General features: G+C 36.9%; 2 protein-coding genes across 17 annotated transcripts in view; one reads left to right on the top strand and one right to left on the bottom strand.

Moving 5' to 3' along the window:
• Nucleotides 1-1771: 1771 nt before the first annotated feature.
• On the bottom strand, nucleotides 1772-27617 carry GIN1 (gypsy retrotransposon integrase 1). 2 transcript variants are annotated; one of them, XM_049871730.1, is made up of 8 exons: nucleotides 27549-27617; nucleotides 23970-24115; nucleotides 21984-22177; nucleotides 20165-20470; nucleotides 10580-10771; nucleotides 10312-10488; nucleotides 9482-9767; nucleotides 1776-4788 (listed from the first exon to the last, which is right to left on the bottom strand). In XM_049871730.1, exons 2-8 carry the CDS (start codon nucleotides 24106-24108, stop codon nucleotides 4514-4516), a joined length of 1569 nt encoding a protein of 522 aa, XP_049727687.1. In that variant the 5' UTR covers nucleotides 24109-24115; nucleotides 27549-27617; the 3' UTR covers nucleotides 1776-4513. The 2 variants fall into 2 exon arrangements, with proteins under 2 accessions (XP_049727694.1, XP_049727687.1); XM_049871737.1 differs by lacking the exons at nucleotides 23970-24115; nucleotides 27549-27617 and having other exon boundaries at nucleotides 1772-4788; nucleotides 21988-22075.
• The window catches only part of PPIP5K2 (diphosphoinositol pentakisphosphate kinase 2), a 78793-nt gene continuing 78258 nt past the window's right edge, over nucleotides 27462-27996 (top strand). For 2 of the 15 annotated variants that reach the window (XM_049871597.1, XM_049871607.1), the window contains exon 1: nucleotides 27463-27972. The gene's annotated coding sequence lies outside the window, so the exon portion shown is untranslated. Of the gene's footprint in view, nucleotides 27973-27996 lie in introns of all 15 variants that reach the window. The other 13 variants (XM_049871646.1, XM_049871629.1, XM_049871655.1 and 10 more) reach the window with 10 other exon arrangements.

Raw genomic sequence — 27996 nt, forward strand, 5'->3', positions numbered from 1 at the left:
GCTTGTTGAAAGAGAACTTGAAGTGCTTACTGATGAGGACTACAGCCTTGAGTAAGGATTACACCACAACATAAAACAAAAATCCTCACAGCTGGACCAATAAGCAGTATCTTGATAAATACAGAAAATACTGAAGTTGTCAAGGATTTCATTTTACTTGGATTCACAATCAACACCCACGGAAGCAGCAGTCAAGAAATCAAAAGACACACTGCATTGGGCAAATCTGCTGCAAAAGACCACTTTAAAACGTTAAAAAATCAAAGATATCACTTTGAGGACTAAGGTGCACCTGACCCAAGCCATGGTATTTTCAATCACCTCATATGCATGAGAAAGCTGGACAAAGAATAAGAAGACTGAAGAAGAATTAATGCATTTGAGTTATGGTGGTGGCAAAGAATATTGAATATACCCTTGTGGTGTAGTGCTTAAGAGCTATGGCTGCTAACCAAAAGGCTGGCAGTTCAAATCCACCAGGTGCCCCTTGGAAACTCTATGGAGCAGTTTGTTTTACAGGGTCGCTGTGAGTCAGAATCGACTCAGCCGTAACAGGTATAGACTGCTAGAAGAAGTATATCTTGGAAGAAGTACAGACAGAATGCTCTCATGTATTCTGGACACATGATCAGGAAGGACCAGTCCCTGGAGGAGGACATCATGCTTGGTAAAGTAGATGGTCAGTGAAAAATGTTGTATATAGGGTTGCTATGAATTGGAACTGACTCGACAGCACCTAACAACAACAATGTAGGTGAAGTGGCATCAAGGGAGAATAGTGGGGAAGTAAGGAGGAAGAGTGAGAAGAACACTGAAGAATTAGAGGAAGCAGAAGAACCATTTGGCCTCGGCCTCAAGCTCAGAGAAAGCTACCAGTTCAGATATTTTTTTAATTTGATAATTGATCTTTGGCTACTTGATATCAATTTTAACATCGTACAAAGCTAGAATTTTCCCCTCAATAATAAATGCATTTGTAGGAAACAAAAGTTAGAAAAAATTGCTCTTTAAATGTTTTAAAAAATTATTTTAATGGTTAGAAACGCCAAAACTGGAAGTGACTTAATCTTTTTTAGGCCCCTGGGGGAAAAAAAAAAAAATTGTTACAGATTTCTGCAGTCAAAAGTAAGCTGAAAGGAATACTTTAGCTTTCCAGGGCTTTGAGGAGAGATTCCCACAAGATGTCTGTGCAAAAGGCTATCAATGAGATGTTAAGGTTGAACGTAAGTAAAGAAACGTATTCATAAAAACTATTGATTACTACATCACTGTTGTTACGTGTTGCTGAGTCGATTCAGACTCACAGACCCTATAGGACAGAGTAGAACTACCCCATAGGGTTTCCAAGGCTGTATTCTCTACAGTAGCAGACTGCCACATCTTTCTCCCGCAGAGCAGCTGGTGGGTTCGAACTGCTGACCTCTTTTGGTTAGCAGCTGAGCACTTGACCACTTCACCACCAGGGCTCCTTACTGTATCACTACCCTACTGGAATGTGACGTCCAAGAGGGCTGGAGTTCTGTTTGTTTTGTCATTGGTATGTTCTCAGTGTCAGAACAGTGCCTAGACCTGAGTAAGCGTTTAATATCTGTCCTTGAGTGTATGAATCCTATAGCTAAAAACAGAAGTTTTCTTTTATAAATCTTTGTAAGTTACTCCTTTTTTGAGAGTAACAAACATTCTACACTTGAAACTTAAAAGTTTAATTTAAAAATTTTTCAAACCAAGAAATTATTCTCATTCAAAATATATTTTTCCTTTAGCGCAGCATCTCCACTTGTATATTGTGTTTTCAAGTGCTTATAAAAATACCACAAGGGGGCATACAAAACATCATAAAGACATTTCCAGATTTTTCTCGGTCAAATTTTTAGTACATTTATAAAAAACCTCTCTTTAAACAGGGGCCCCTTGCTTGAGGGCTGAACTCTGTCCTGCTCCAGCTACCCACCTCGTGGTCGGGTGAAGAGACTCAGGACCCAGGGATGTGCCTACCTGGACCCACATTCCAACTCTTCCAGGGCCTTCCTGGTATGTCCCCTGGAGTGGGGGACGGGTAGCTGGAGTGCCCAGACCTCGGGTTCAAGAGGTGCATCTGTGTAGACTGTGGCTGGGTAACCCTAGGAGTAGACGGGGTGAGGCAAAGGGCTGGGCCGGGGTCTGAGGAGACCAGCTCTCCCTGCAGAATCACTCACTAGTGCAGGGCTCTGAGGAGTCCAAGAATTCTAAATAGGAGCCTTAAGGTATATTTGCCAAGTTAGAGAGTTTGTTAGCTTGATTTACAACTTTTAAATATTTAGATACATGTTATGTGGACCTCCATTTTCCCTCTTGACAGGGCCCTGCAAACATCAGAGACAAGTGTCTGTGTTTGTGTGCATGTGCTTAAAAATCTGTGGGTACTTTGTTTTGTGTGTATTTGTTTACTTAAAATCTTCATTTGAAATCTTTGCATTAGGATCCCGAGATTTCAGTAATAAAACCAACATTTAGTTTGAATAGCTTATACTGACAATTTATCAGGGAGTAAAAATAAATTTTATCATAAATGGCCATTAATAGAATTTATTAAAAAGATGCCACAAATAAGCATGGAAATCTCATCAGGTCACAGGTGGCTTTACAGAGTGTGCCTTAGCTCTACTTTGAAAAAGAGGAGCACCACGTTCTAGGCAAAGGTATGGACAGACCTAGTGCAAAAGGCATCCAGGCTGGAACAAATAAGAACTGGAGGGGACAGTGAATAAAATGTGACTGGAGTCGATCTTTTACACACGGAAAGTAATAGGTTCTAAGGTTCTAAACATGGTCCATACCAAGAATATGGCTTTAGTATCTCTACACTGACCTTTCTACTGCTTCATCCATGGAGCAAATCAAATGACATATTAAACTTGTTAATGAGTGTGCCAGTTATTACAAGTTCCACCAATATTCTGGTTCTCTTCCTTCCAGGAATATGGTTAACACCGTACTTACCTCTCCCATGGAATCAGATGTGGCTGTGTGGCCAGTTCTGTTGTTCTTTTAACTGTGGTTTAGAATCTTTTTATTACAGATTTATTGGGATATAAGTCACAAACCATAGGATTCGCCCTTTAAAGCACGTAATTCAGTGGATTTCAGTATATTCACAGACTGTGTAACCATCACCACTATCTAACTTTAGGACATTGTTGTCACCTCTAAAAGAAGCCTCAGACCTATCAGCAATGTGTAACTAGGTTAGAACCAACTCAGAAGTACCTCAGAAGACAGGCCTGGTGATCTGCTTGTGAAAGATCATACCCTTGAAAACCCTATGGAGCACAGCTCTACTCTGAAACACATGGGTTGCCAGTAGTTGGAATCAACTTGATGGCAGCTGGTTTATAAGTACATTATCTGTACTTCTCTTATGGAATTTAGCACTTTCTAACTTGTAATTTGTGCTGTACATGTCTTAAAAAATCCCACTGCCATCAAGTCTATTTTGACTCATAGCAACCCTAAAGGACAGAGTAGAACTGATTCCTAGGGCTTCTGAGGCTGTGATCTTTACAGAAGCTGACTGCCACATCTTTCTCCCACAGCTCAGGTACACATTTGACTCATCTTTTTATTTTCTCACAGTGCTTCTTCGTAGTACTCTACATGAAATATTTGTTGAACAAAGTTAGGAATATCATAAAAATTATTTAAAATCTTTGATGTCAGCTTTTTATCATTACTTTCTTTTTTCAAGATTGCAGAGAAAATTCTCATTAACTGATGCTTTTGGCTTTAGTATATATTATGGAAATGAACACCTGTTTCAAACCAATAATATAGCTCCAGACCTTTTTAGACCTTAATCCTTATCTAAAAAGGTGAAATTACCAATATCTTGTAAGGTTCCCTTAGACAACCCTGAATTTTTTCCTACAAGATTATTTTTACAAGCTTTAATGACACATAGGGGAGTTTCATTTAATTCATTGTTATGGCTGATTCAAATTAATCCCATTGTAGGGAGCTGGAATTTACTTACACAAGCCCACTGCTGTCAAGTCAATTCCGACTCTTAGCAACCCTATAGGACAGAGTAGAACTGCCCCATACGATTTCCAAGAAGCGCCTGGTAGATTCGAACTGCCTACCTTTTGGTTAGCAGCCATAGCTCTTAACCACTATGCCACTGGGGCAGAGGGCGGGCATTCCATAAAAATTAAAACTGAAACACAATACAGATATCAAAGATTTAGGAGTTTTGAACAAGAATTTACTTCCTAAGAAGCAAGTACGCTTTGCCTATTCTCTTTTTAGAAGAACTGAATTCTATTTATGTTATGCTTCCTCTGCCTGTATATCTATGCATTGACATTCAAACATGGTCACAACTTTAGATAAATAAATAGTTATAAAATAAACATCAGGATTTAGTTATCAAGAGTGTGTCAAGTCACTTCTACACAACTTTTTCTGATAGATGAGATATCAAGATTCAAAGGTTTATACATTATAAACAAACATTTTAAATAAATTTTGGTATTTACTAACTTAAGTACTCAAGGACTTGATTTGAAGAATCCAACAGACTGAAAGTCTGTTTGTCAAGAGTACCACGATCTTCTATCAGTGGAGAGACTTTAGCATTTCTATATTCTAATAGTTCACGGTCCTTGGTTGATGTTAGTAATTCATTGTCAACTACAGCAATAGTTGCATCTTCTACGAGAATATTTGCTTGGTATGCTCCAAGTGGAATTTCAGGCAACCCGATGTAGTCATGATCTGCTACTACTGAACCTTGTAAGAGATACAGACTGTCTGAAAGAAGAAACATCATAAGTTTGCTTTTTAGAATGATAATTAAACATCATTTTAAAACTAAACAATGTTAAATGAGGAACAAAATTTCAAGTAATAAAAATTAACTATCAAGATTAACTTTTGGAAGTTCTCTTGTCTACTAAATACACATATGAAAGAATGAATATATAATTTTTACAGTTATTACACAGTGAATGCAAGAAAGACCAAGGATTTTAAAACAGCTAGATTTTCCTGTTTCCTTGACCTGTCTTTGGTAGATGGGGCCAAGGAAGGAAGTGGGACAATTATGGTATGTATTTTTAAAAAATTGTAAAACTATATTTGTCTTTGAAAAATGTTGATAATATCCTTAATATGCATGTATAAAGAATTTCTGGATGAATTAATGGGATCATGGAAGATAGTTTAACAAACAGAATTGATACAATATGAAGTTATGAACTAATACAAAGATAAGGCTTCTAGAATCAGGTTTATGTGATCAGGTTTATGTGATAGGAATGTGTAAATAGCGAGGCTGTAATGAAGTAGCTTCAAAGCTCAGCTCATGTAAATCTGACTTAATACCAAAATTCTCAGGAACTTAATTTAGGTCTAACTAAAAAATCCATACCAAAGCACTCACAAGGAATCATCCTTGCCAGCACTGCAATTTATTTTCAGCAATTTATCTTCTCCATTAGGGAAAGAAAATGTTGAAGCATGAATGTTACACTGATGGCTAAGCAGGGACATCTTTATATAGGAAGGTTAATGTGTACTAATTGTTATAGTTAGGACATTTGTTGATGAAAGCATCGTTTCAGTTTTGAACAGACAGAATAAATTGTCTTTGGTTTCTTTAAAAGTGAGATATTTTCAAGATATTTCAGGAAGACGTTATCAGCAGCTTTGACATACTTTTCCTTATGTAATTTTAAGGAAGAAAAAATTAGATTAAAAAACCAGAAAACCAAACCCGCTGCCGTCCACTTGATTTTGACTCATAGTGGCCCTATAGGACAGAATAGAACTGCCCCATTGGCCTTCCAACGAGCAGCTGGTGGATTCCAACTGCTGACCTTTTGGTTAGCAGCTGATAATATTTAAAATTTCCCCAAGGAGAAAAATAAATTAAAATCGAAGTATCTCAAAAGTCTTAGTGATCTGATTTCTTTCTTCACATACAAAGAAAAGCACAAGGTTTCAAAATACTTAATTTTCTTATTCTGAAGAGAGATAACTAGACTAATCCTATAAGTGGCCTGATAATCCTAAAACTATTAGAATGTGTCACCATACGAGTACATCCTTTCCTGTGATAAAATGACAATTTTATAACTAAAATTTGATACTGTATTATTATCATTGCAACAGAGAAACCAATTCTAACGAACAACAGAGAGAACTGGATGAGTCTTAATTTAGGGATTATATAACCAAGAGGCCAAAAGAAAGGTTTTTGCATAGACCATATTAATAATAAAGTCAAGATCATGGGCTTGATGCCATAGGGACTAAGTTTTGCTTTATTTCATGAATGTAGATTGTACTTGTGGTCGGCGGTACAATGGCCCCTCAAAGACGTCCATGCACTAATTCCCGGAACCTGTGAATATGTTACCTTATAAGGGAAAGGGGAGTTAAGGTAACAGATGGAATTAAGGTTGCTAATCAGCTGACCTTAAAATAGGGAGATTATTCTGGTTTATCCTAGTGGGCCCAATGTTATCACAATGGTCCTTAAATGTGGAAGAGGCAGGCAGAAGAGGAAGTCAAGAGTGATGCAGTGTGAGAAGCACTTAATCCACCATTGCTGGCTTTGAAAGTGGAGAAACAGGGCCATGCGTCAAAGAATGTGGGTGGCCTCTAGAAGCCGGAAAAGGCAAGGAACCTGGTTTTCCTCTAGAGCCACTAGAAAGAAACACAGCTCTGCCAATGCTTGATTTTAGGTCAGTGGGACCTGTATTGGGCTTCTAACCTACAGAACTATAAGATAATAAATCTATGTTGTTTTAAGCCATCGAATTTGTGGCAATTTGTTATGGCAGCAATAGGAAACTAATAATAAAAACTGTTCTACAATTGAGGACTTTGAACTGTGAAGGACAATCAGACTAAAACCTTTTGGTGAGGCAGACACAAATCTATCATAATATTCCTCATCCAAAAAATGAAACAAAACAAACTACTCAAAATCTATGTCTACTTGAATTGTGGGTCAATAACATCATTTTCCCATTCAAAGAGGGCCATCACGATTACCAAGAGATTGTGGTATGTCATAAGATTTCTTGTCATTATTTTTAATAAAAAATACTCAGAAAAGGTGCTTGGCACATGGAATTAGACAAAATGACAAAGAAGCCTTCTTAAAATAGTACTGAAAAACACTGTAGACCTAGTACTGAATGTGCTCCTTCTACTTTATGTCCTAGATAAGAATGGGTAAGAAGTTGGCAACGGAAGCATATCTGCTTTAGACTGTGAGACTTTAATACAGCTATGAAATCTCAAGGTTGGTAAGAGCAGACACAACAAGTACAGACAGACAAATTCATAGTTCTTTTGGATAGAGCTCATCCAAATTTACACCAAATAAAAAGTTGGATGACTATTCAAAGACATTTTGTTCGCTGTAAATTCAGCTCACAGACTCTTTAAAATTGAGGTGAAGATTTTCAGGAAAGCAGGTGATACTGAGGGAAAAGGTGGCAGAGATAGTATTTATTTTGAATTTCTGCAAGTCAGAGAAAAACACACACACAAAAGAACCAAATAGTAATCAAGAACCAGATTCTAGGATGGCCTGGTCATACCTCCTTTGGTTAACAAGAAAAAAGAGAACTGTTTCACCTATTAATCTCAGATTTCTTATGTGAACACCAGTACTAATGCTGCCAATTTAACTATGGGGCAAAAATTATACTGCCTCTGTTTAGGAACTGTTCTATCCAACTGGGTTCTAAAACATTCAGGAGAAGCAAAATGTTATTACCTCCTTTCTAAGCAAGTTTTTGGCAAGAGCAAATTGCAAAATGTTGAAACACATCATGATACAGAAACATTTTAAATGTAAAATTTGTATTAATTAAGGAAGGGTAACATATTGGAAAGAGGCAAGTCCTACTGTCAAAGATTACGAGGAAAATCATGTTGAAAAACACAAAACAACATGTACTTGTGTAATATGCATATATATATATATACATTTTTTTTTCTACTTAAGTTGCAGAAGGGAGAGACCATAAAGGGTAGATCAGAATCGAGAAGAGGTACAAGGAATGAAAAAGCCCGTCTTTTAACAAAAAAAAAGTGAAGGTACTTGTGAGTTTTAAGAATTAGAACACTGTTCAAGACATGTTTTCTGGCTAGAGCAATTGGGTCTGTCACAAGCAGAAGAACAGGTACAAAGAGCTTTTAACGCAAGAACTGCAGCCCAAGCAAAAGCAGAGTTGCACTATCACTGAGTGCCCTTGAGGTCATCATACCCTAAAAAAATGGCATAGGCTAAGTGAAGGTTATTTGTTGAATAACTTAGTTGTTTATATTGTTTTAAATTACAGTATATGGTACTTTCCATCAAATGTTTTTGTTAGTTGCCATCAACTAGGCTCTGACAATGGTGACCATATGTATAACAGAACATAACGTTGCCTGGGCCTACACCGTCTCCATGATCTTTTACGTTTGAGTCCACTGTTGAAGCTACTGTGTTAGACCATCTCATTGAGCGTTTCTGTTGTTTTCACTGGCCCTCCACATCAAATGTTACTCATATTTAAATAATACTGATGCTTTATTTTTCTTTTTTACAAGACAAAATAAAACAATCCCAGTAAGGAAGGCCTTAATCTGAAAGCCATGGCAAAAATGTTTAGTTTTAGTCGATGACAGAAACGATTAGAGAGATCAGGGTATCTTGCCTGTTCAGAATCAGTCACATTTGGGGGCAAGTATAACATCGTTTTAAGGAGATCTCGTGATACAATGGTTAAGTGCTTGGCTGCTAACAGAAAGTTTGGCAGTTCAAACCCACCCAGCACCTCTGCAGGAGAAAGACCTGTCAATCTGCTCCCATAAAGATTACAGCTTAGAAAATACTATGGGCAGTGCTACTTTGTCACATGGGGTCACCATCAGTCAAAAATTGATCTGGCAGCACCTAACAATAACATCATTTAGGGAACTATCACCTCCTTGTATCACCTTATAACATTCTGAACATAAGCCACCCCACACCCTCAAATGAGCCCACCCATGGCCCGACTGTGATACTACATTAAAAATTAATCACGTTTTTTAAGTTTCCTAAACTGAATTCCACAGTATATTCTTGGCATTACATATCTTAGTTGCTGTTTTTTTCATGCTACTAAAATGAGGCACAAAGTAACTAAATAGACCATTATGAAAGCAAAACAGAGAAGACATAATTCTTCTGTGACACAGGTTCAGCACCTCCGATATGAACTATGAAAGTGTATTAGAAATCAAAATAAAACCTCTCACAAGCCTGACAGTTCCAGAACACACATTCCAAAAAAAAAAACCAGACTACCTGGGATTTCTAAAACTATACCAAAATCTCTAAATATAAGAGAGGAAAAGAAGACCCAACCAAAATGAAAAGAAAAAGTCTCTTGTATTTTAATCTTCTCTCCTCATTCAAAGAAAGTAAAAATGTAGAGAAGTGATTGATAATTACCTTGTTCAGTGGATTCTCTCACGTAGGGCTTAAGGTGAGACATTTTGATCGGTCTTTTAAGTCTAGCCCCAGTGTTGTCTCTCAGGACAGCACAACCACTTTCTGTAATATAGTCTATGACACAAGGGCCAACCCATTCGGACTGGAAACGACCATCCTTCCACCAATTTTTCCTTTGTCTTAAAACTTCATGACCCACTTTTAGATGAAATGGATTTAACTGCTTTGGTTTCTTTTTAACAACAATCTTGCTTTTATTTACGTCATCAAAATTGTTGTTCTCCAGCTACAAGTACCAAAAAAAAAAAGAGCAGGGTATGAAAGAGCTGTAATTTCTTGACTGCAGATATTGTAACAAAATGATTAGTTACTGAAATGTACCGGAAAAAAAAAAAAAAAGAGCAGGGTATAAAAGAGCTGTAATTTCTTGACTGCAGATATTATAACAAAATGATTAGTTACTGAAATGCTAGTAAAAGGTAGGCATGAATCTCATTTAATTCTTAAAACAGTATTTCGAAGTTGTTATTACTGCCTTTACATGTAAGGTAACTGAGGTAGAGATAGGTTAAATAATGTCTGAGTCAAACAAATAGAAAGCAGCAAGACTAGGGATTTAAATCTGTCTCCACCTGATTTCAAAATCCATTGTTTTCCCACTGTTGTCTCTCAGATTCAGAGCTAATACACACAGTGTTTAATCAAGACAAGTAGATTTGGTAGAAAATTTTTATCTTAAGAGTATATAACGTGTGTGTATATCCTCAAAATCTTAAAAATAAATGATCACTATATTGATTATAGAGTTTTTTTCTATTAAATAGAATCACCTGGCCCGCTGAAGTTGTCTTATTTGCCATTATTTTATCAGCTTCTTTAACTGCATCTAGAATTTTGGCAAACATACTTGTATTATCACCATCCACTTCATGAAGACTATCTGAAGTCTCAGGCATGTAAGGATTTCGATTAAACATTTGAAAATATGGTGTATTTTTAGCAGGCTCCTATTTTAAGGAAAATAAACAGCAAATATTTATCTAGCCAAGAAATAATCAGTTACAACTTCAAAGTACAGCATTATAAAAAGGCACATACCAAGTGAACTATATTGAAGGCAAACGAAACAGCTGACAGATGATCATCCCAGTTGTTCGGGTGGTCAGCACAGTGTTTGGAGAGAAACGTTCTGATTGTGCTAGGTGTACTTACAGTAGGATCAACAGTTTGAGAGGCATGAGAAATTACAATCTGCTTTGTGCCAAACAATCCATACAGTTCTACATTGATCTAAAAAACATATTAAAACAAAGTTGACTTCTAAAAATCTGTTAGTTTTTCCACCGTGTTAAAAAAAAAAAAAAAAAGCTTCAAAAGAATTTGAATCTTGCCTTTTTCGTTGACCCTTTTCATGACTCTTTCGAGAATTAAATGAGTTAATATTCATAAAGCATGAAAAGCAGTTCTTGGCAGGCAGTAAGCACTTTACAACTCTTAATTGCTATTATTATTGTTATATTATGTTCAGGGCCTAAAAGAAATCATAGTTCAGAAAACTTCTAACAATAGGCCTGATAAATGTAAAATAACTTATTTTTTCTACTTTATCTCTTGTTTTTTTAATTAGGTAAACCATTGGAAGATATACTATTTTTTAAAGAAGAATATTATATTTCTTGTTGCTTAATTATAAGCAAACAATATCAGGGTAACTAAAAAGGCAAAGCTAATAAATAAGGAGAAAACAACAAACCAAACTGTATTTCCCAAGCTTGTTTGAAGGTAGGGGTGGTCATACAGCACAGTTCCGGTAAAAAAAGGAAGTAGAAGTTGTGGGGCTCTTCAAAATTGTTGGGCAGGCTCAGCTGATGCTTTTTTTTTTTTTTTTTTTTTTTGTACATGGCCCTTCCTCTTCTCTCTGCCTAAAATGTAGAAAAGGGGCTCTGGCTCATACTGTGAGCAAAAGATTTAGGGTGATACCTCAAAGATGGTGGAACAGAAAATTAGCAACATGGGTTCCTAAAGACAGCTATCCTTCCAACCTTAGACCACCCAGACTTCTTTTACATAAATACGAAATAAACTCTTCACAGAGTTCATATATTTTGGGTGAGGGAAGTTCTCTGTTCCTTGCAGCTTAATATAACTCCTAGCTAATACATGTACTAATTCAGGCTGCCTCCTTTTAATTAAAAAATAATTTAAAAACAATCCCAGGGAATAGGTATCATTTGGGTCAGCTTCAATCTGAGGTCCTGATCAATGATTTTAAATGGCTGACTTTTGGAAAGAGATTCATCTTCTGTGTTCAAGAGGTGGCCTAGGAATGATGCAGTGAATACATTTGCAGGTTGCTATCTTGATATTGTTACCCCACCAGTCTTTTTTTTTTCTCCATCAAAGCAGACATTCTATCAGTGGTTACAACTGTAGTTTTTTATAAGACTTTTTTTTTAAGTTAAAGTAATTTTCCATTGTAAATGTTTATTCTCCTTTCTTCAGAGCTTTACAAAAAGTTGTGTATTTCAAGAATTTAGCAAAGACCCTAAGCTGAGATATATTAGAAACATCTATATTTTCATCCAACTGTATAATAAACCTCCCACGTTGTATGTCAGTACTTTAGCAGCTTTCTATGTTATTATTTGCTAACCAAAGGAAGTATTTTGTCACCATTATGCTTTCTATGTAATATTTGAGCCATTTTAATCACAGCAAAAAGAACAAGTTTCGCCAATCGTGTGACTTTTTGTTTTTTGTTAAGAAAATTCACAAAAGAGACTTATAAATATTATTAAGTTTAGCAAAATTTTCTAAAGTCCTGTATAGAGTATCATATGACTTTAAACATGACTAGGAAGAGTTGCTGGCTAATCATAATGACATCATACTACCATTAGCTAATATCTTGTAGACTATATGCACTTAGGGTAAGGCTCTTCATTAGTAAAAGTTGAAATAAATCAATATTTCAAACAGTCTTCTTGATAATTTTGAATTTTGGTGGCCCATTTACTATTAGATCTGATTAGTTCATATTTGTTGTCACCTCATTAATGCGTCTAACACAGAGCTAGTACTAGGAGTTAAGCAGAAGTCTCAGTTCTATCATTTTCTTATGGTTGATGGGTGTTTACATTTTTAGTATTATCTTGTTTTATTGCAAGAACCTTTACTTACCTGGCCATTCTGTTATGAGCAGTGTGGTGAAAATCAGATAATATCATTCATAAATTTGATTAACGACTGAAAGCTGAAAGCAAAGGAATGCAGTGAGGGAACCACTGTAGACTTCCACAGTGTTGTGGACTCTCACTTTTCTCTCAGGATCTCTCACATACCATGTGACACTGATCATCTGGCTTGTTGATTAAGGATGCTAATATCAACCCGCACACATTAGCAAAGTTTCACTTCTTTTTTATTCTTAGATAAAAAAGAAATATAAACAGAAGTTGTAATACTGTATTGCCACAAACTGATGAACTGGATTGTCTTACACACGCCAATTTATAGACCACTGCTGTGTCAGTCAGGGTAGGCTAAATCGTGTTGCAGTTACAAAATATCCCCAAGTCTTGGCAACTTAACACAACAGTTTTATTTCTTGCTCATGCAAAATCTGCTTCAGGTCTGGATGTCTCTCCAACGCAACTGTCTTCCACTAGTTGGCTCAGCAATGCTGGGTTAGACAGGTTCTACCACTTTACAGTGTTGTGGGACCCCTGGTGGTGCAGCAGTTAAGAGCTCAGCTGCTAATCCAAAGGCCAGCAGCTGGAATCTACCAGCTGCTCCTTGGAAATGGAATCCTTGGAGTCGGAATCAACTTGACTGCAACAGGTTACTTTTTTTTTTTAATCTGGAATACTGAATTACCCAGAGAAAGATTAAGACTGAGAGACTGAAAAATTGAGCATGAGCTTTTCATTGCCTCAGGCTGAAAATTACACACAAAAGGCTAGAAGTACAGTATTCCAGGTTTGGAAGGCTAGAACTAGATACTGCTAACCACTAGTAATTTGTACCACAAATGCAACAGATATTTTAATCACTCAAAATAATAAATGTAACACAACAACACATACAAACTGGAAAATTAAGAAAAAATCTATAATTTCATCACTTTTAAATGAGTGTAATGCTCAAGGCAGACCTTTTTAACTAGTTAAGCTAAACTATAGTTTTAAGAAGACTTCGTGGGATATTTTTAGTTTAAGGTTTAAAGATTATCTCAGAGCAATAGTTTCAGGGGTTAATCCAGCCTCCATGGCTCCAGGAAGCCTGGAGTCCATGAGAATTTGAAATTCTGAATTTCCTGCTATTGATAAGAATTCTTCTATAAAATCTTTGACCAAAATGTTCAGTAAGGCTAGCTGGGCACCATCCAGTTCTTCTTCTCTCATGGCAAGGGAGGCAGTAGTTCACAGAGGCAATTAACCACACATTTCATATCCTCCTATTTCTAACTCTCCTCCTTTCTCTGTTGCTCCAGGCAGAGAGACCCAATTGCTGTGCTTTGGATGGCTGCTTTCTAGCTTTTAAGACCCCTGGCACTACACAATGAACTAGAAGATAAACCAGAAGCAGTAAACATGTTATTAGGCCAGTTAACAGGGATGTCCATGAAACCAGGACCCTAAACCTCCAAATCAAGGAACCAAATCTCATGAAGTCTTTGGTTCTACATAAGCACCTACTCATTTTTAAATACATCTATCTCACAACTTTTGCCAACTCGTTTTTTTTTTTTATAATTTTTATTGTGCTTTAAGTGAGAGACGACAAATCAAGTCAGTCTCTCACACAAAAACCCATATACACTTTGCTACACACTCCCAATTACTCTCCCCCTAATGAGACAGCCCGCTCTCTCCCTCCACCCGCTCTTTTCACGTCCACTTCGCCAGCTTCTAACTACCTCCACCCTCTCATCTCCCCTCCAGGCAGGAGACGCCAACAGAGTCTCAAGTGTCCACCTGATCCAAGAAGCTCACTCCTCACCAGCATCTCTCTCCAACCCATTGTCCAGTCCAATACATGTCTGCAGATGCCAACTCAACTTTTTAAAGTGAACAACTTATTAACTACAATTACAATAATCAGCTGTGCAACTCTAGCCTTAATCAATGCAATTTTTCCATCTCTGTTAACCCCTCTTTTCCCCCTCCCTACTCCTCCTGGTAACCATTAATAAACTTTGGTCTCTATACATTTGCCTTTTCTTGTCTTTTTATGTAAGTGAGGTCATACAGTATTTGTTCTTTTGTAGTTGGCTTATTTTGCTCAGCATAATGTCTTCAAGCTCCATCCATACTGTAGTCTACATCAAGACTTCATTTCTCCTACTGGCGAGCAGTATCCCATTGTATGTATGTACCACATTTTGTTTATCCATTCATCTGTTCATGGGCATTTAGGTTGTCTTCACCTTTTCGCTATTGTGAACAGTGCTGCAATGAACATTGGTGTACAAGTCTCTTTTTGAGTCTCTACTTTCAAGTCTTTTGGGTATATACCTAGGAGTGGATTTGCTGGGCCATATGGTAGTTCTGGAGCCCTGGTGGCACAGTGATTAAGAGCCTGGCTGCTAACAAAAAGGTCAGCAATTTGAATCCATCAGCCACTCCTTGGAAAGTCTATGGGGCAGTTCTACTCTGTGCTATAGGGTCACTACAAGTAGGAATCGACTCAATGGCAACAGGTTTGTTTTTTTCAGGTTTTATGGTAGTTTTAGTTTTTTGAGGCACTGTCACAGTTTTCCACAATGGCTGTACCATTTTGCATTCCCACCAGCAATGGACAAAGGTTCTAATTTTCCTACATCTTCATCACCATTTGTTATTTTCTGCCTTTTTTTTTTTTTTTTTTTAAGCCATCCTAGTGGGAGTGAAGCGGTATCTCAGTATGGTTTTGATTTTCATCTCTGATGGCTAATAACGCTGAGCATCTTTTCATGTGTTTGGTTGCTACCTGAATGTCTTCTTTGGTGAAATGTCTATTCAAGTCCTCTGCCCATTTTATGATTGGGTTGTCTTTTTTGTTGTTAAGCTGTTGGAACTTTATATATATATTGGTTATTAGATTCTTGTCAGACGTATGGTTTCTGAAGATATTCTCCCAACTGGTAGCTTGTCTTTTCACTTTTTTTGGTAAAGTCTTTTGATGAACAGAAGTTCTTAATTTTTATGAGGTACCATTTATTTATTTTGTCCTTTGCTGTTTGTGCTTTTATTAATTTACTGTTGAAAGCTAAGCCTGACAGCATTGCCCCTGCTTGTTCTTTTAAGAATTTTATGGTTTTAGTTTGCACATTCAGGTCCTTAATCTATTTTGAATTTGTTTTTATGTATGGTGTGAGGCATGAATCCTGCTTCATTTTTCTGCATGTAGAAATCTAAATTTCCCAGCACCATTTATTGAAGAGACTCTTCTTTCCCCATTGAATGGACTTAGCACCCTAGTCAAAAATCAGTTGACACAGATAGATGTATGGGTTTATTTCTAGACTCTCAATTCTATTCTATTGATCTATATGTGTCTATTGTTATACTATTACCAGGCTGTTTTGATTACAGTAGCTATACAGTATGTTTTAAAACTAGCCAGTGTGGGTCCTCCTACTTTCTTCTCTTTCAACACTGTTTTAGCTATTCAGGGTCTCTTCCCATTCCATATAAAGTTGAGAGTCTCTTTCTGTAAAGAAAGCTGTTTGAGTTTTGACCAGAATGGGCTGAATCTCTACATTGCTTTTGGTAGTACTGACGTCTTAACAATATTAAGTCTCCCAATCCATGAACTTGGAACACCTTTCCATTTACTTAAACAGCATTTTTAACGGCTACAAGACATTGCATTATGTGGCTGGACATATTTTCTGAAGCTTTTTTTTTTTTTTTCTTTAATATTTAGGTTGTTTCTCATCTCTCAGAAATGTAAACAGAATTGTGGTAAGTTTTGTCACAAAAGACTATTTCTTTACATTGGATAATTTTCTTAGAATAAGTTTGAATTAGGATTGCTAACTGAAAGACAAAAATGTAAGGCTCTTCATGAATCTCTGACAAATTGCTCTACAAAATGATTAGCTCCACACTGCAATGCCACCAGTAATGTAAGGCTATGCCATTCTATCTGTAGTGCATTTTTTATTACTTTTGCTGATTACATAAGCAAAAACTGGTGTCTTAATTTGCATTACTCTGATTACTACTGAGTTTGAACATTTTTTTCCAATTTATTTTTTTATTCCCCCCTTGCGAATTACTTTTGATACGAACTAAATTTCGTAGTTTAAAAAATCCCTTTTCCTCATGGATCTGTTTTATGTATTTTTCTTGGTCTGTTACCTGCCTTTATGTTTTGGTTATTTTACTATAGATAAGTTTCTAATTTTTACACAGCCAAAATTGGTGATGTCTTTCTTTAGAAATTTTTAACACTGTTAATAAGCTTAGAATGTAATCTGCATTGCTAGAGATTTTTTTAAAAAGGCAACTACATTTTTTAAAACTAATTTTATATTTTGATTACTAAAAATAAGTCATAATTGGCCTCAAAGTAATTTTAGTATATGGTATACGATCCCCAAATATTATTTCTGATTGTTACCTGTTAATGCTTAATGAAGTTAATTAAATAATTCTTCTCTATTCAACTCCTTTGTGATGCCAGTTTTATCATTTTAACCACAGTTACCAAACTCTGTGCCAAGGGGCCCCCTTAATGTCTGTTGGATACCATAAAAACTACTAACTTGAGGTAGTTCAGTTTCAACATTAGAGCCAGTTGCATTCCTTTTGATGATATAATATCTTTGCAGAACAGGTTTTTTTTGGCAGACACTGTGATAAAAAGTAACTACTGTGTAAAAATCAATGTGGAACAAGAAATGAAGGTGGCAGTATTCAATCTCATTCCACGGTTTGACAAGCTGAACAATGTTCAACAGGTACACACATCCCATTAGTAAGTAACTGTAGTTATTTTTTAAATGGCTACTAAGTGATTAGGACATAAACACTTATTAAATTATTTGACTGTTACTGTCACCCTTTGAAAGGCCTGGTTACAAGGCTGGCCATGTGCTGGTATCTAGGAACTGAGACTTCAGAAGGTGTCTTAGGCTGGGTTCTTTAGAGAAGCAAAATCAGAAAAGCATAAAAATATATGTAGAAAGAGATTTATATCAAAGAAATGGCCCATGCAGTAGCAGAGGCTTGAATATCCCAAGTCTATGGGTCATGATAGAAGCTTCTCCTGATTCATGTAGCCACAGGGGCGGGCGAACCGAAGATTGGCAGGTCAGAGAGCAAGGCTCTTGCTCACAGGTTTTGAAGATGGGTTGGCAGACAAGACTGCAGGTAAGCTGCTAGATCAAGTCCCAAGAACCAGAGATCGGACCAACAAGAGCCAGCTGCAGGATCCAGAGCAAGCAAACGCCCCCAAGCCTTGCCAGAATGTCCACTTATATTCGAGGCCACAGGTTCAAGTAAACTCCTTTTCAACTGACTGGCTGCTCACAGCAGATCCCATCATGGAGGTGATCACATTATATCCAATCTCGTCATGGAAGTAATCACATCACACAACTGCCAAACTATATCATAACTGCCAAACCACTGAGAATTGTGGCCCAGCTACGTTGAAACACAACCTTAACCACCACTGGACAATGAATAATGAAGAAGACTGATGCCTCTAAATTATGATGTTGTGAAGAATACTGAATATGCCATGGATTGCCAGAAGAATAAACAAATCCGTCTTGGAAGAAGTACAGCCAGAATGTTCCTTAGAAGGATGGTGAAACTTTATTTTGGGTACTTTGGACATGTTATCAGGGAGGACCAGTCCCTAGAGAGGGACATCACTCTTGGTAGAGGGTCAGCAAAAAAGAGGAAGACCCTCGATGAGATGGATTGACACAGTGGATGCCAACAGTGAGCTCAAACACAGCAATGATTGCGAGGATGGTGGAAGACCAGGCAGTGTTTCGTTCTGTTGCTATGAGTTAGAGCTGACTTGATGGCACCTAATAACAACACTACCAACATTCCCTAATGGATAAGGGTGGCTTGCTGCACCTAAACTGTTTGTATAAACCATGTTGTTTATGCTGAACACCTGCTTTCCTTCTGGGAGTGCAGAATTTCGGTACCTGTTAGGCAGAGACTGCTTATGTGACCAGCTCCCAAGAAAAACCTTGAGCATTGAGTCTCTAATGAACTTCGTGGTAGACATTTCATGTGTGCTGTCAAAATTCATTGCTAAAAGAATTAAGTACACTCTGTGTGTCTCTACTGGTAAAAGACTCTTGCAAGTTTGCATCTGATTTTCCCAGATTTTTTCCCATGCACCTTTTCCCTTTGCTGATTTTGCTTTGTATACTTTTGGTATAATACATTTTAGCCATGAGTATGACAATATGCCAAGTACTCCTAGTGAATCATTGAACCTAGGGGTGGTACTGGGGACCAGAGACACAGGACCTAACTACTTAATAAACTTCAGATATTTCTTTTGAAATGAGATACTAAGTGTGCTGTGAACCAATAGTCTGGCTATCTCTGATTATTACCAGTGCTTTATTAATTATACAAAATTTTAAATACACCTTAAGTCTAGTAACCTTTACATTTCTTTTTCAGAATTTGTAAATACATCCATCCCTGCTTGTTCTTTCAGGGTAATCTGGAAAAAGACTTGAGCAAAGAAAAAGCTTCCTCCTTTTTAATGCTGAATTAAAATGCATTAATAATATAAATTAATTTTGATTTGGGACGAATCAGCATCTTTCAATAAAGTATTCTCATTCATCAACATAATGTATTTCTCCATTTAGTCAAGTCCCTCTTTATATGTCAATCATAGAATTTTTAAACTAGAAGTAAAAAAAAAAAAAAAAAAAATTGGCCCAATCTCCTCATTTTAATTTGAGGATAATTGAAGATAATTTTACAATTTTTTAGTGGCACAATAAGTACTAATATTCTGGTTTCCTAATTTTTAGTCCAACCACCTTTGTAATATATGTTATACCTCTATATCTGTAGCAATTTAACTATAGTTGTTGTTGTCAGGTGCCATTGAGTTGGTTCTGACTCACAGCAACCCCATGCACAACAGAATCACTGCTCAGTCCTGCGCCATCCTCACAACTGTTTCTATGTTTGAGCCCACTGTTGCAGCCACTGTGTCAATCCGTCTCTTACGGGCCTTCCTCTTTTTTGCTGACCCTCTGCTTTACCAAGCATGATGTCCTTCTCCAGGGACTGGTTCCTCTATAATATGTCCAAAGTAAGCGAGACAAAGTCTCGCCATCCTCGCTTCTAAGGAGCATTCTGGCTGTACTTTTTCCAAGACAGATTTGTTCATTCTTCTGGCAGTCTATGGCATATTCAATATTTTTCACCAACACCATAATTCAAAGGCATCAACTCTTCTTTGGTCCTCCTTATTCATTCTCCAGTTTTCACATGCCTATGAGGTGACTGAAATACCATGAGTTGAGTCAGGTGCACCTTAGTCCTCAAGGTGACATCTTTGCTTTTTAACACTTGAAAGAGGTCTTTTGCAGCAGATTTACCCAATGCAATACATCTGTACTCATTAAGCATCCTATAATGTGTAGGGCACTTGGCGATGGGCAAAGAAAGATAAGTAAGATCTGAACAGCTTTCTTACCTGATTAATGAACTCATCTCTTTGGTCCATTATTATTTTCTGAGGAGGTCCATATAAGAAAAATATATTGATAATAGCTTTAGAAATTTCAGATGCTGAAACATCACATAGAGGCAAAATCACAACCCATTTTGTGAACAAATCTGTCATGATTATGGCATATACATGACTTCTGTTGCTTGTGTGAAAAGGTCCCATCAGATCAACAGTAACTATACTCCACGGATTTTCCACCTTGAGAAGGTGCTGTTTAGGTGCTAGAGTAACTGTATTTTTTGCCACTTGGCAATGCTGACAAGCATACACCTGCAAAATAGGCACATAATAAAAATAAAATACATAAATGTTAATATAGTCAACATAATAAAGCAGTATTATAAATCTGAATTTTAAAATGGCTCACAGGTACTCTGTTTTGAACCAGAGCTTCTGGACTGAAAATAGATCATTATAGTTAGGCTGCAAATACTAGTTGCTACTACTATTAAATAACCACTTTAAGGGTCTTATTCACATGGAATATAATTCTGGTTCACGTTCAATACATATTAAATAAATAGATCTTAAAATAAGTTTGCTATAATTTTTGAATTGGTATGTAAAAATACAAAAATTACTATATGTAAGAGATTTTTTCTTTCGAAGTTATCACCCGAAGAAGTTTACTCATCCATCTATTCCAATAATATTTATTAAAATATAATTTTATTCCAACAATATTTATAGATGCCAGAAATTGCTCTAGGTCCTGGGAAAAAAGAGTGAACAAAAACAGTCATGGAGCTTTCATTTGAGTAAGGGGAGAAGTCACCCATTGACCAACTTATTGATGGTGTGCCACTGCTCAATATATTTCTGGAATCTTTGGAAACTACTCTCAAACCAACTTCTGTATAAAATTTTTAAAACCATCTTATTACATTACAGCCACAGTTGCTTTTTATCAAAATTTTTATTTTCAAAATCATTTCACTAGTTTTCAACACAAATAACTTCTGATTATTTCCAAAAATCATATCCATTTTCAAATGATAAACATCTGGTAAAATTTTCACTGAATGTGTGGCGGGTTCTGAAGGCAAATTCAAATATAGAGGTATTTGGAATAACTCACAAATGGATAACTCACAAATGATACTTGGTTAAATGTTGGTTTAATCCTTTACGGCTAAAATATCAGTCTTTGTGATGCCCTATTACATGTACATACCAAGGGATGTCTACGATTTGGCAAAGAAAGTACACCAGAAAGAGTGGGGATCAGCTGACCTGCAAAACCCTAGGTGAATTTTCTATTAGAAGAGATTGAAGGCTCAAAAAGATTATAAAGTTACAAAAATCAGGCTAATTCCTTTGTCATTACAACTTGATTTTTATTTAGTTAGTTTTGCATTTCTACATATCTGACATTTTCTACCACAAGATAGAGTTGACGCAAAGATGAGAGCACACAATAGGCCTGACTTGGACTGCAATCAAAGACATAAGGATTTAGTCAAATGAATTTGAACTTCATTTAAATTCTACCTACACCAAAAGAGTTCAACAATGAAAAGCTAGTTCTAAATAATTTCCTATCTAAATCTGGTACTTTAAAATATTTAAATAATACTTCTTTCTAGTTCAAATTATACATTAGAGATATTAATGAAAAATTGTGAAGTGAAATAAAACTACCTCTCAAGGTTTTTGTATAAAAAATACCCATACAAAAAGTACTTAATGAGAAGTTATAGCCTGAGTAATCTGTAGCAAAAATGAGTTTTGGATATCTATTACAAAGACATTATTCAAAATATTCTAAATACATAAGCCATACCCACTGTTTGACATCATTGGTCACAGAAGTCCAATAGTAGCTGGATTCCACTAGAGTGAGAGTTCTGGATATGCCATGATGGCTTCCAGTGTCATTTTCATGGCATTCTCTCAGGACTTTCTTTTTTTCCTCTTCTGAAACAATTACCAAACGATTTTGTTTTCTGTCTTTTCCAACATAAAATAGCTTTTTTTCTGGAACAATGATACCAAAAAGATAGAATTGGAATTTTTAGCTATCGATAAAGTTTTAAGATAATCATCCCCTTATCTTCTAACCATGTCATTTGTTCTTTAATAAAGCTTTTCTTCCCCTAAGACAGAATATCTATTTGTAATGACCTTTCACAATCTGAAAGGTTCTCAGCTGTTATAAGTACTAGATATCTAGCTGCTATAATTTTACTAGTTATGAATACAAGTAGAGCTGGGTTGTTCACCAAAGCATGCAATAACTATATTCATTAAAACCTTTTGCCGTCGAGTCGATGCTGACTTATAGTGACCCCACAGGACAGAGCAGAACTGCTCCATAGGGTTTCCAACGGATGGCTGGTGGATTTGAACTACCGATCTTTTGGTTAGCAGCCATAGCATGCCGTAGCTCTTAACCACTGCACCACCAGGGCCCCTGAAATAACTATGGGAGTATGAAATCACCTTTGTTGAGCACTTGAATTAGAAGTAATATTTGAAGGTACCTCCTAAAAATGGTATGAATTAGTAAATGAATTACGTAGAGATAAGCAACACCTTGGAACAGAATTTTCCCAAATAGTTTCATCATAGTTACATTTTTTTAAAGCAACCATCTTTCTCAGGTTCTTCTGGATCTGAGATGGAGGTGTGGAAGGAAGAGTGGGAAAGTGGGAGAGCCTTAATCTTCACGATAATTTTTTGCTTTCCTTTTTGGGAGGACACCGAGAAGAATCTATAGCTGGGAGGCAACTAGGAAATGGAAAGAACCACCACCCCTCCAATGTAGATGGGGCAGCTATTCAAACTTCAGAATATACTACCAAGCTACTAGAGTGCCTAAACACATGTGTAGTGGAATAGTGTTTACTTCAATCTTACCTATTTTACTCATCAACGCATCCCTGAGGCCTAGAATGTGATTGGCACATAGTAGGGACTCGGTAAACATATGTTGCATAAATGAGTAAATAAATGAATGAATGACTCCTCACTTAAAAAGAGGTAATAAATGCTAATTCTTTGGCAAAAGGAAGTCATAGGGCCAAGTGTACACAGGGAGAAATGAATAGGCATTTCTCATCTTACAATTTTCTTGACCTCCTTTGGAGAAATCTTCATTCTGAACCTACAGGCAAAACTCCCAATAATAGCACCAACATCCCTTTAGTTATCTATGATTGTGCTTGCTGCTCATCTCACCCCAAACTTTTCTTCTCCTTTGAAGGAGGGATAAGAAGGATAAACTATTATCATAACCTTTCAAGATACGCATTCTACCACCTTTCAAACATTCCATTCAGGGGGACTTAGGGTCCAAAAATAAATACAATTCTAAGAATATTTAATGGCAGTGGGAAGACAGATCATACACATAAATATAATCATTCCTTCTATTTTAACTTCAGTAAACAAATTAGTTAACGTTTCAACATTTTCATATTAACCACCAAATCCGTCTCTCATTAATAGCGGTCTCAGTGCGTGAAAGTGCACCGTTAGAGTAGGAACCACGTCAGGGTGTCAAAGCATGAGAAGTTAACTTAGCTGTTGTGTTTCCTTTCACGGTACCAGTTTTTGTAATTTAAACTGCCCTTTCCATACTTCTGGCCTTCAGTTAGCTTCAGTGTAATTTTTATTTTGCTTTTGACTGAGTGGCATCATCAATTTTACCATTAAATGTTAAGCAATAACCAACCCAACAATACAGATTCTCAGGATTTCACAAAGAACACATTTGGAGACACATCTATATTAATTCTATACCCAAGGTTGTGCACATTAATTTTACCTTTAAAGACAAATTTTTTTGCTGCTCTTCTTATGCCACTTCTCTCACTTGGCAGTGTAGTTGGATGATATTCACCAGTTCGTTTATAATATGCAATCTGCTTAAGATGAAGGTCACCATTTTTTCCACTACGGACCATTGTTAACCTAGGTAACGGTATTTAAAAATAGAATTTGAATTAGCTAATTCATTGCTATTTCAGTTCAGGCTTCCACTTACATATGACATTAGCTTTCCCAGAATATTATCTGAGGGGGTTGGTTAATTGCAGTACAGAAAAGGAATAGAGTGATGCATATGAGCTAAAATATTCAAATGCTATTTTTGAGATACAGCATGACAAATTATCTTGTCTCTTTCCATGTGAAAAGAAATGCTGAAAATTTTCCACATATCAGGGAGAAAAAAAGGAAATGAACAAGTAGTACACTTTGAAAAATCTTGTTAAAGTCTCTCCTATTGCCATCAACTGCAATGTCACTTACATAGGATGGTCCTGTTATGCGACACTTACATAAATGACAATAAATGATAAGGCAAGAAAATATAATTTTAAATCACTACCAACCATATTCATGGTTACTGCAAAATGCAAAAACAAAACAAAAAAAATATAATAATAACTATTCAAATCATATATGAGAAATATATACTTTGGAAATGTTCAAATGGCAAATAACAGAAAAGACGTCTAGCTCTGCCAGATTTCATATACTCTTCTTAACTACAGATGAGCTGTTCTTTCTTGAACAGGAATGTTTTTTGGTCCTGTGAATACTTTCCCCCTTATAAAGCACAATCTGGCTGCAGGTTTTTATTCTACAAAGTCCGTTCTGCAAGATAGATTGGGGTGGAGAGGTGGGAAAGTCAGTTCAGACCAGCTAGAGGATTACTGTACAATTAAGGGAAGAAATGATAAAATCTAAGTCAAAGGAGTGTCAATGGAAATGGATAAATTTTGAAAGAATTGTGACTAGTCCACTGGACTTATGGAGTGAATGAAGAGTCTGGGATTACTTCTGGAGTTCTACCTTTGGGTGAAGAAGCCAGTACTGAACACACTGGTTCAGCTCACTGATGAACTCAGTACATAGATGGAAGAGGAAGTTAAGGCAGTGGAAGAAGGATCACATGGAAAGCGTAGAGTAAGAAGAGAAGCGGCCACAGTCTTGTCCTTCAACATTCACATTAATGAATTCACTCATCTACTAATCTTTTCTAACCACATCTCCTTCCCTCTCAGGTCACTGTGCATGTCTTCCTTGGTATACTACAGTAACATGTACTGACTTTTACCATAAAATCTGCAACACTTTATTGACTTACTAGTTTATATGTGTTTTCCAAATATACTATAAATCCCTCAAGGGTATGGGAATAGAGAAATAGGAAGAAAAAAAAAAAGCAATAAAGGTTCTGGCATAGAAGCATAATAAAGAGTTCTTAGAAGTAAGGAAAGGTTAATAATATAAGAACTAAAATGTCTCAGGTGGTTTCGACAGCAGTTGCAGTACAGCAGGGCAGGTAGAAACCAGATTGCAATGGGATCTGCATGAACAGGCATTGAGAAAGCAGATTTAGTAAATTTAGCTTAGCTGTGACGGCAAGGAGCTACAGCACAGCTGCTAGAGAAAGCTGTGGATTCATTACTGATCTAACAAATAATATTGAACACCTATGTGTCAAAGAACACTTTCTTTTCTCAAAAGGTTTATCTACAAAGATTTCCTTGTAGATAACAATTTTGAGATCTCTATCCTTTCATTGACTGTGGTTAATGTTTTATACTCATGTTTATTTACAATGTTTTACTGCTAACACTAAAGCCCAGATGACTTAAGTTGTATACTTTATAATGAGTTTATAGTTCTGTGCAATTCACGAACTGCTGGCCCTGCCAGTAGAGAGAAATGACAGTAGAGAAAATGAGAGAAATAGAAAATGAATCAGAAAGAAAAATCAGTTCACACAAAGCACAAGTCGTTTAATCAACAAAAATTTGCTGCTAATATTTGCGATTTACATACAGGAAGAGCTTAAAGAACCAGCAGCTTTTTTCTTTTCAAAGTATATTTGCAAGTTGGTCCCTAGAAACCATCTATTTGAGTAATTCATATGAGAAAATGGCTTTAAGCTGTAATATTCAGGAACAAAGGTAAAAATTTTTAAAGCTTCCTATACTCAAACATTGGACATCCTCATTTTTCCAGAATATTTGTTAAAGTAACTATTCGTGTATTAAAACATGTAAAAGTGGAGATACCTGATTATAACTTCTAGTTTTGCAATGGGTATGTAAGGGTCATATTTGAACTTTTTACACTATGTCCCTTGCATAACACCAAATAAAATCAGCAGATACCTGCATAAATACTAACTGCCTAATTTCTCTCATTATTTTATTTTTGTGTACAATAAAATAAGGGAGTTCAGTATTTTAGGTGAAATTAGGATGTTTCACCAAAAGCAAAAACCGTCAAGGTTACTAATTTAAGCCTCGAAAAAGTTACAGTATGCATGTGTTTCAACTTAAAACATAAAACTGTAATCTTTTAACACACACGTTAACTTGGGATCAAATTTTGACATTTAAATTCTTCTATCTTAAATTCTGAAAAAGGAGCCCTGGTGGCCAATGGTTAAAGTGCTCGGCCGCTAACCGGAAGGTTGGGGTTGGAACCAACCAGCAGCTCCGTAGGAGAAAAGATGTGACAGTCGCTTCCGACAGCTTTATAGCCTCGGAAACACTATAGGGCAGTTCCACTCTGCCCTGGAGAGTCACTAATGAGTCGGAATGGATTGGATGGCAATAGATTTGGTTTTGGTCTGGCAATCTCTGAGAAACGAACTGCACAATTTCGTGTAACCAAAGCCTGGGGGAAATCTACACTAGACACATTCCTAAAATCTGCTTCATTTCAGCGTACAATTTGTGCAATAAAAATGACTTGTCTACCATTACGCACACACATAAAGCCACGTGGGATAAATAAATTTCCATTTTGTAAATTACTTTTCCACTTTGGCTCAAAAAAGTCCGTTTAAGGAAAACCCACACTGCTGATAAAAGTATACTTTCCCTTTAAAAATACGTGACAAGACACCCTTTGAGTTTCCACTTGGACAAAGGCTAATATTCCATTTTAAATGGCAACTACAACGGGGAGAATTCTATAAGGTCGGTCAAACACCACGATAAATTTTTCAATTTGCTCCAGTGCTCGGAGTCTCAGACGCTACTTTAGATGTGAGGGACTATTTCCTGAGCGGATGGTTAACGCGTTCTTGAAGACAAAGTCCAACTAAGCATAAGCAGGAAAAAGATCATTAAGTAAAACTCAATTGAACCAAACAGCACCTCCTAGGCTTGACAATAAAACTTGCCCTTTTCTGCTCAGCTCAGGTGGGACGTCGCAACGCCCAAGGCCCTCCCGCTCCAAGCGCGCCTGCGCAACCTCCTGAGTCAATTAAACCCATTTTTTTTAGGCCAGTCGAAGCGAACGGTTTCGAAATTATTATCAAGTCACGCTTCACGTTAAAAATCAGTAGGTATGACAGCACATCAGAACGACCACTCACCAAGGTGGTCCTTTACGCAAACGACAGGATTTAAGCTTCCTCTCGCGACTTATCTGGTGCTGCCGGAAACGGAACTACCCGGATTGTTAAGGGAAGCGTGCCTCTGCGGACTGCGGCGCCTTGATGAGGAAAGGTTACGGCGGATCGTTAGTCTCTTGCCGGAAATCGTTCTGCCCGGTGAGGTTTCTGAGTGAGACCCGAGCTGGCGGAGAAGAGGCGTGACCAAGAGTCGTGGAGTGAAGTAGTTCCTTGAGGTACTTCTATGAGGCTGAACAGCTACTGCTGTAAGGAGGACTCGCCCGCACTGACGGTCTCGTAACGAACACCTTTTGCCTCCACCTGCCCCCGGGATTAAAGGGGAAGCCGAGACCTGAATGGGCTCGGCCATCTCCAGTAGCTCGCGTGACAACCGCGGTCGTGGCAGGTGAGAGCCCCAAGACCAGAGGAC

The sequence above is a fragment of the Elephas maximus genome, chromosome 2, assembly GCF_024166365.1.
Source record: "Elephas maximus indicus isolate mEleMax1 chromosome 2, mEleMax1 primary haplotype, whole genome shotgun sequence".
In the NCBI taxonomy this organism is placed as follows: Eukaryota; Metazoa; Chordata; class Mammalia; order Proboscidea; family Elephantidae; genus Elephas; species Elephas maximus.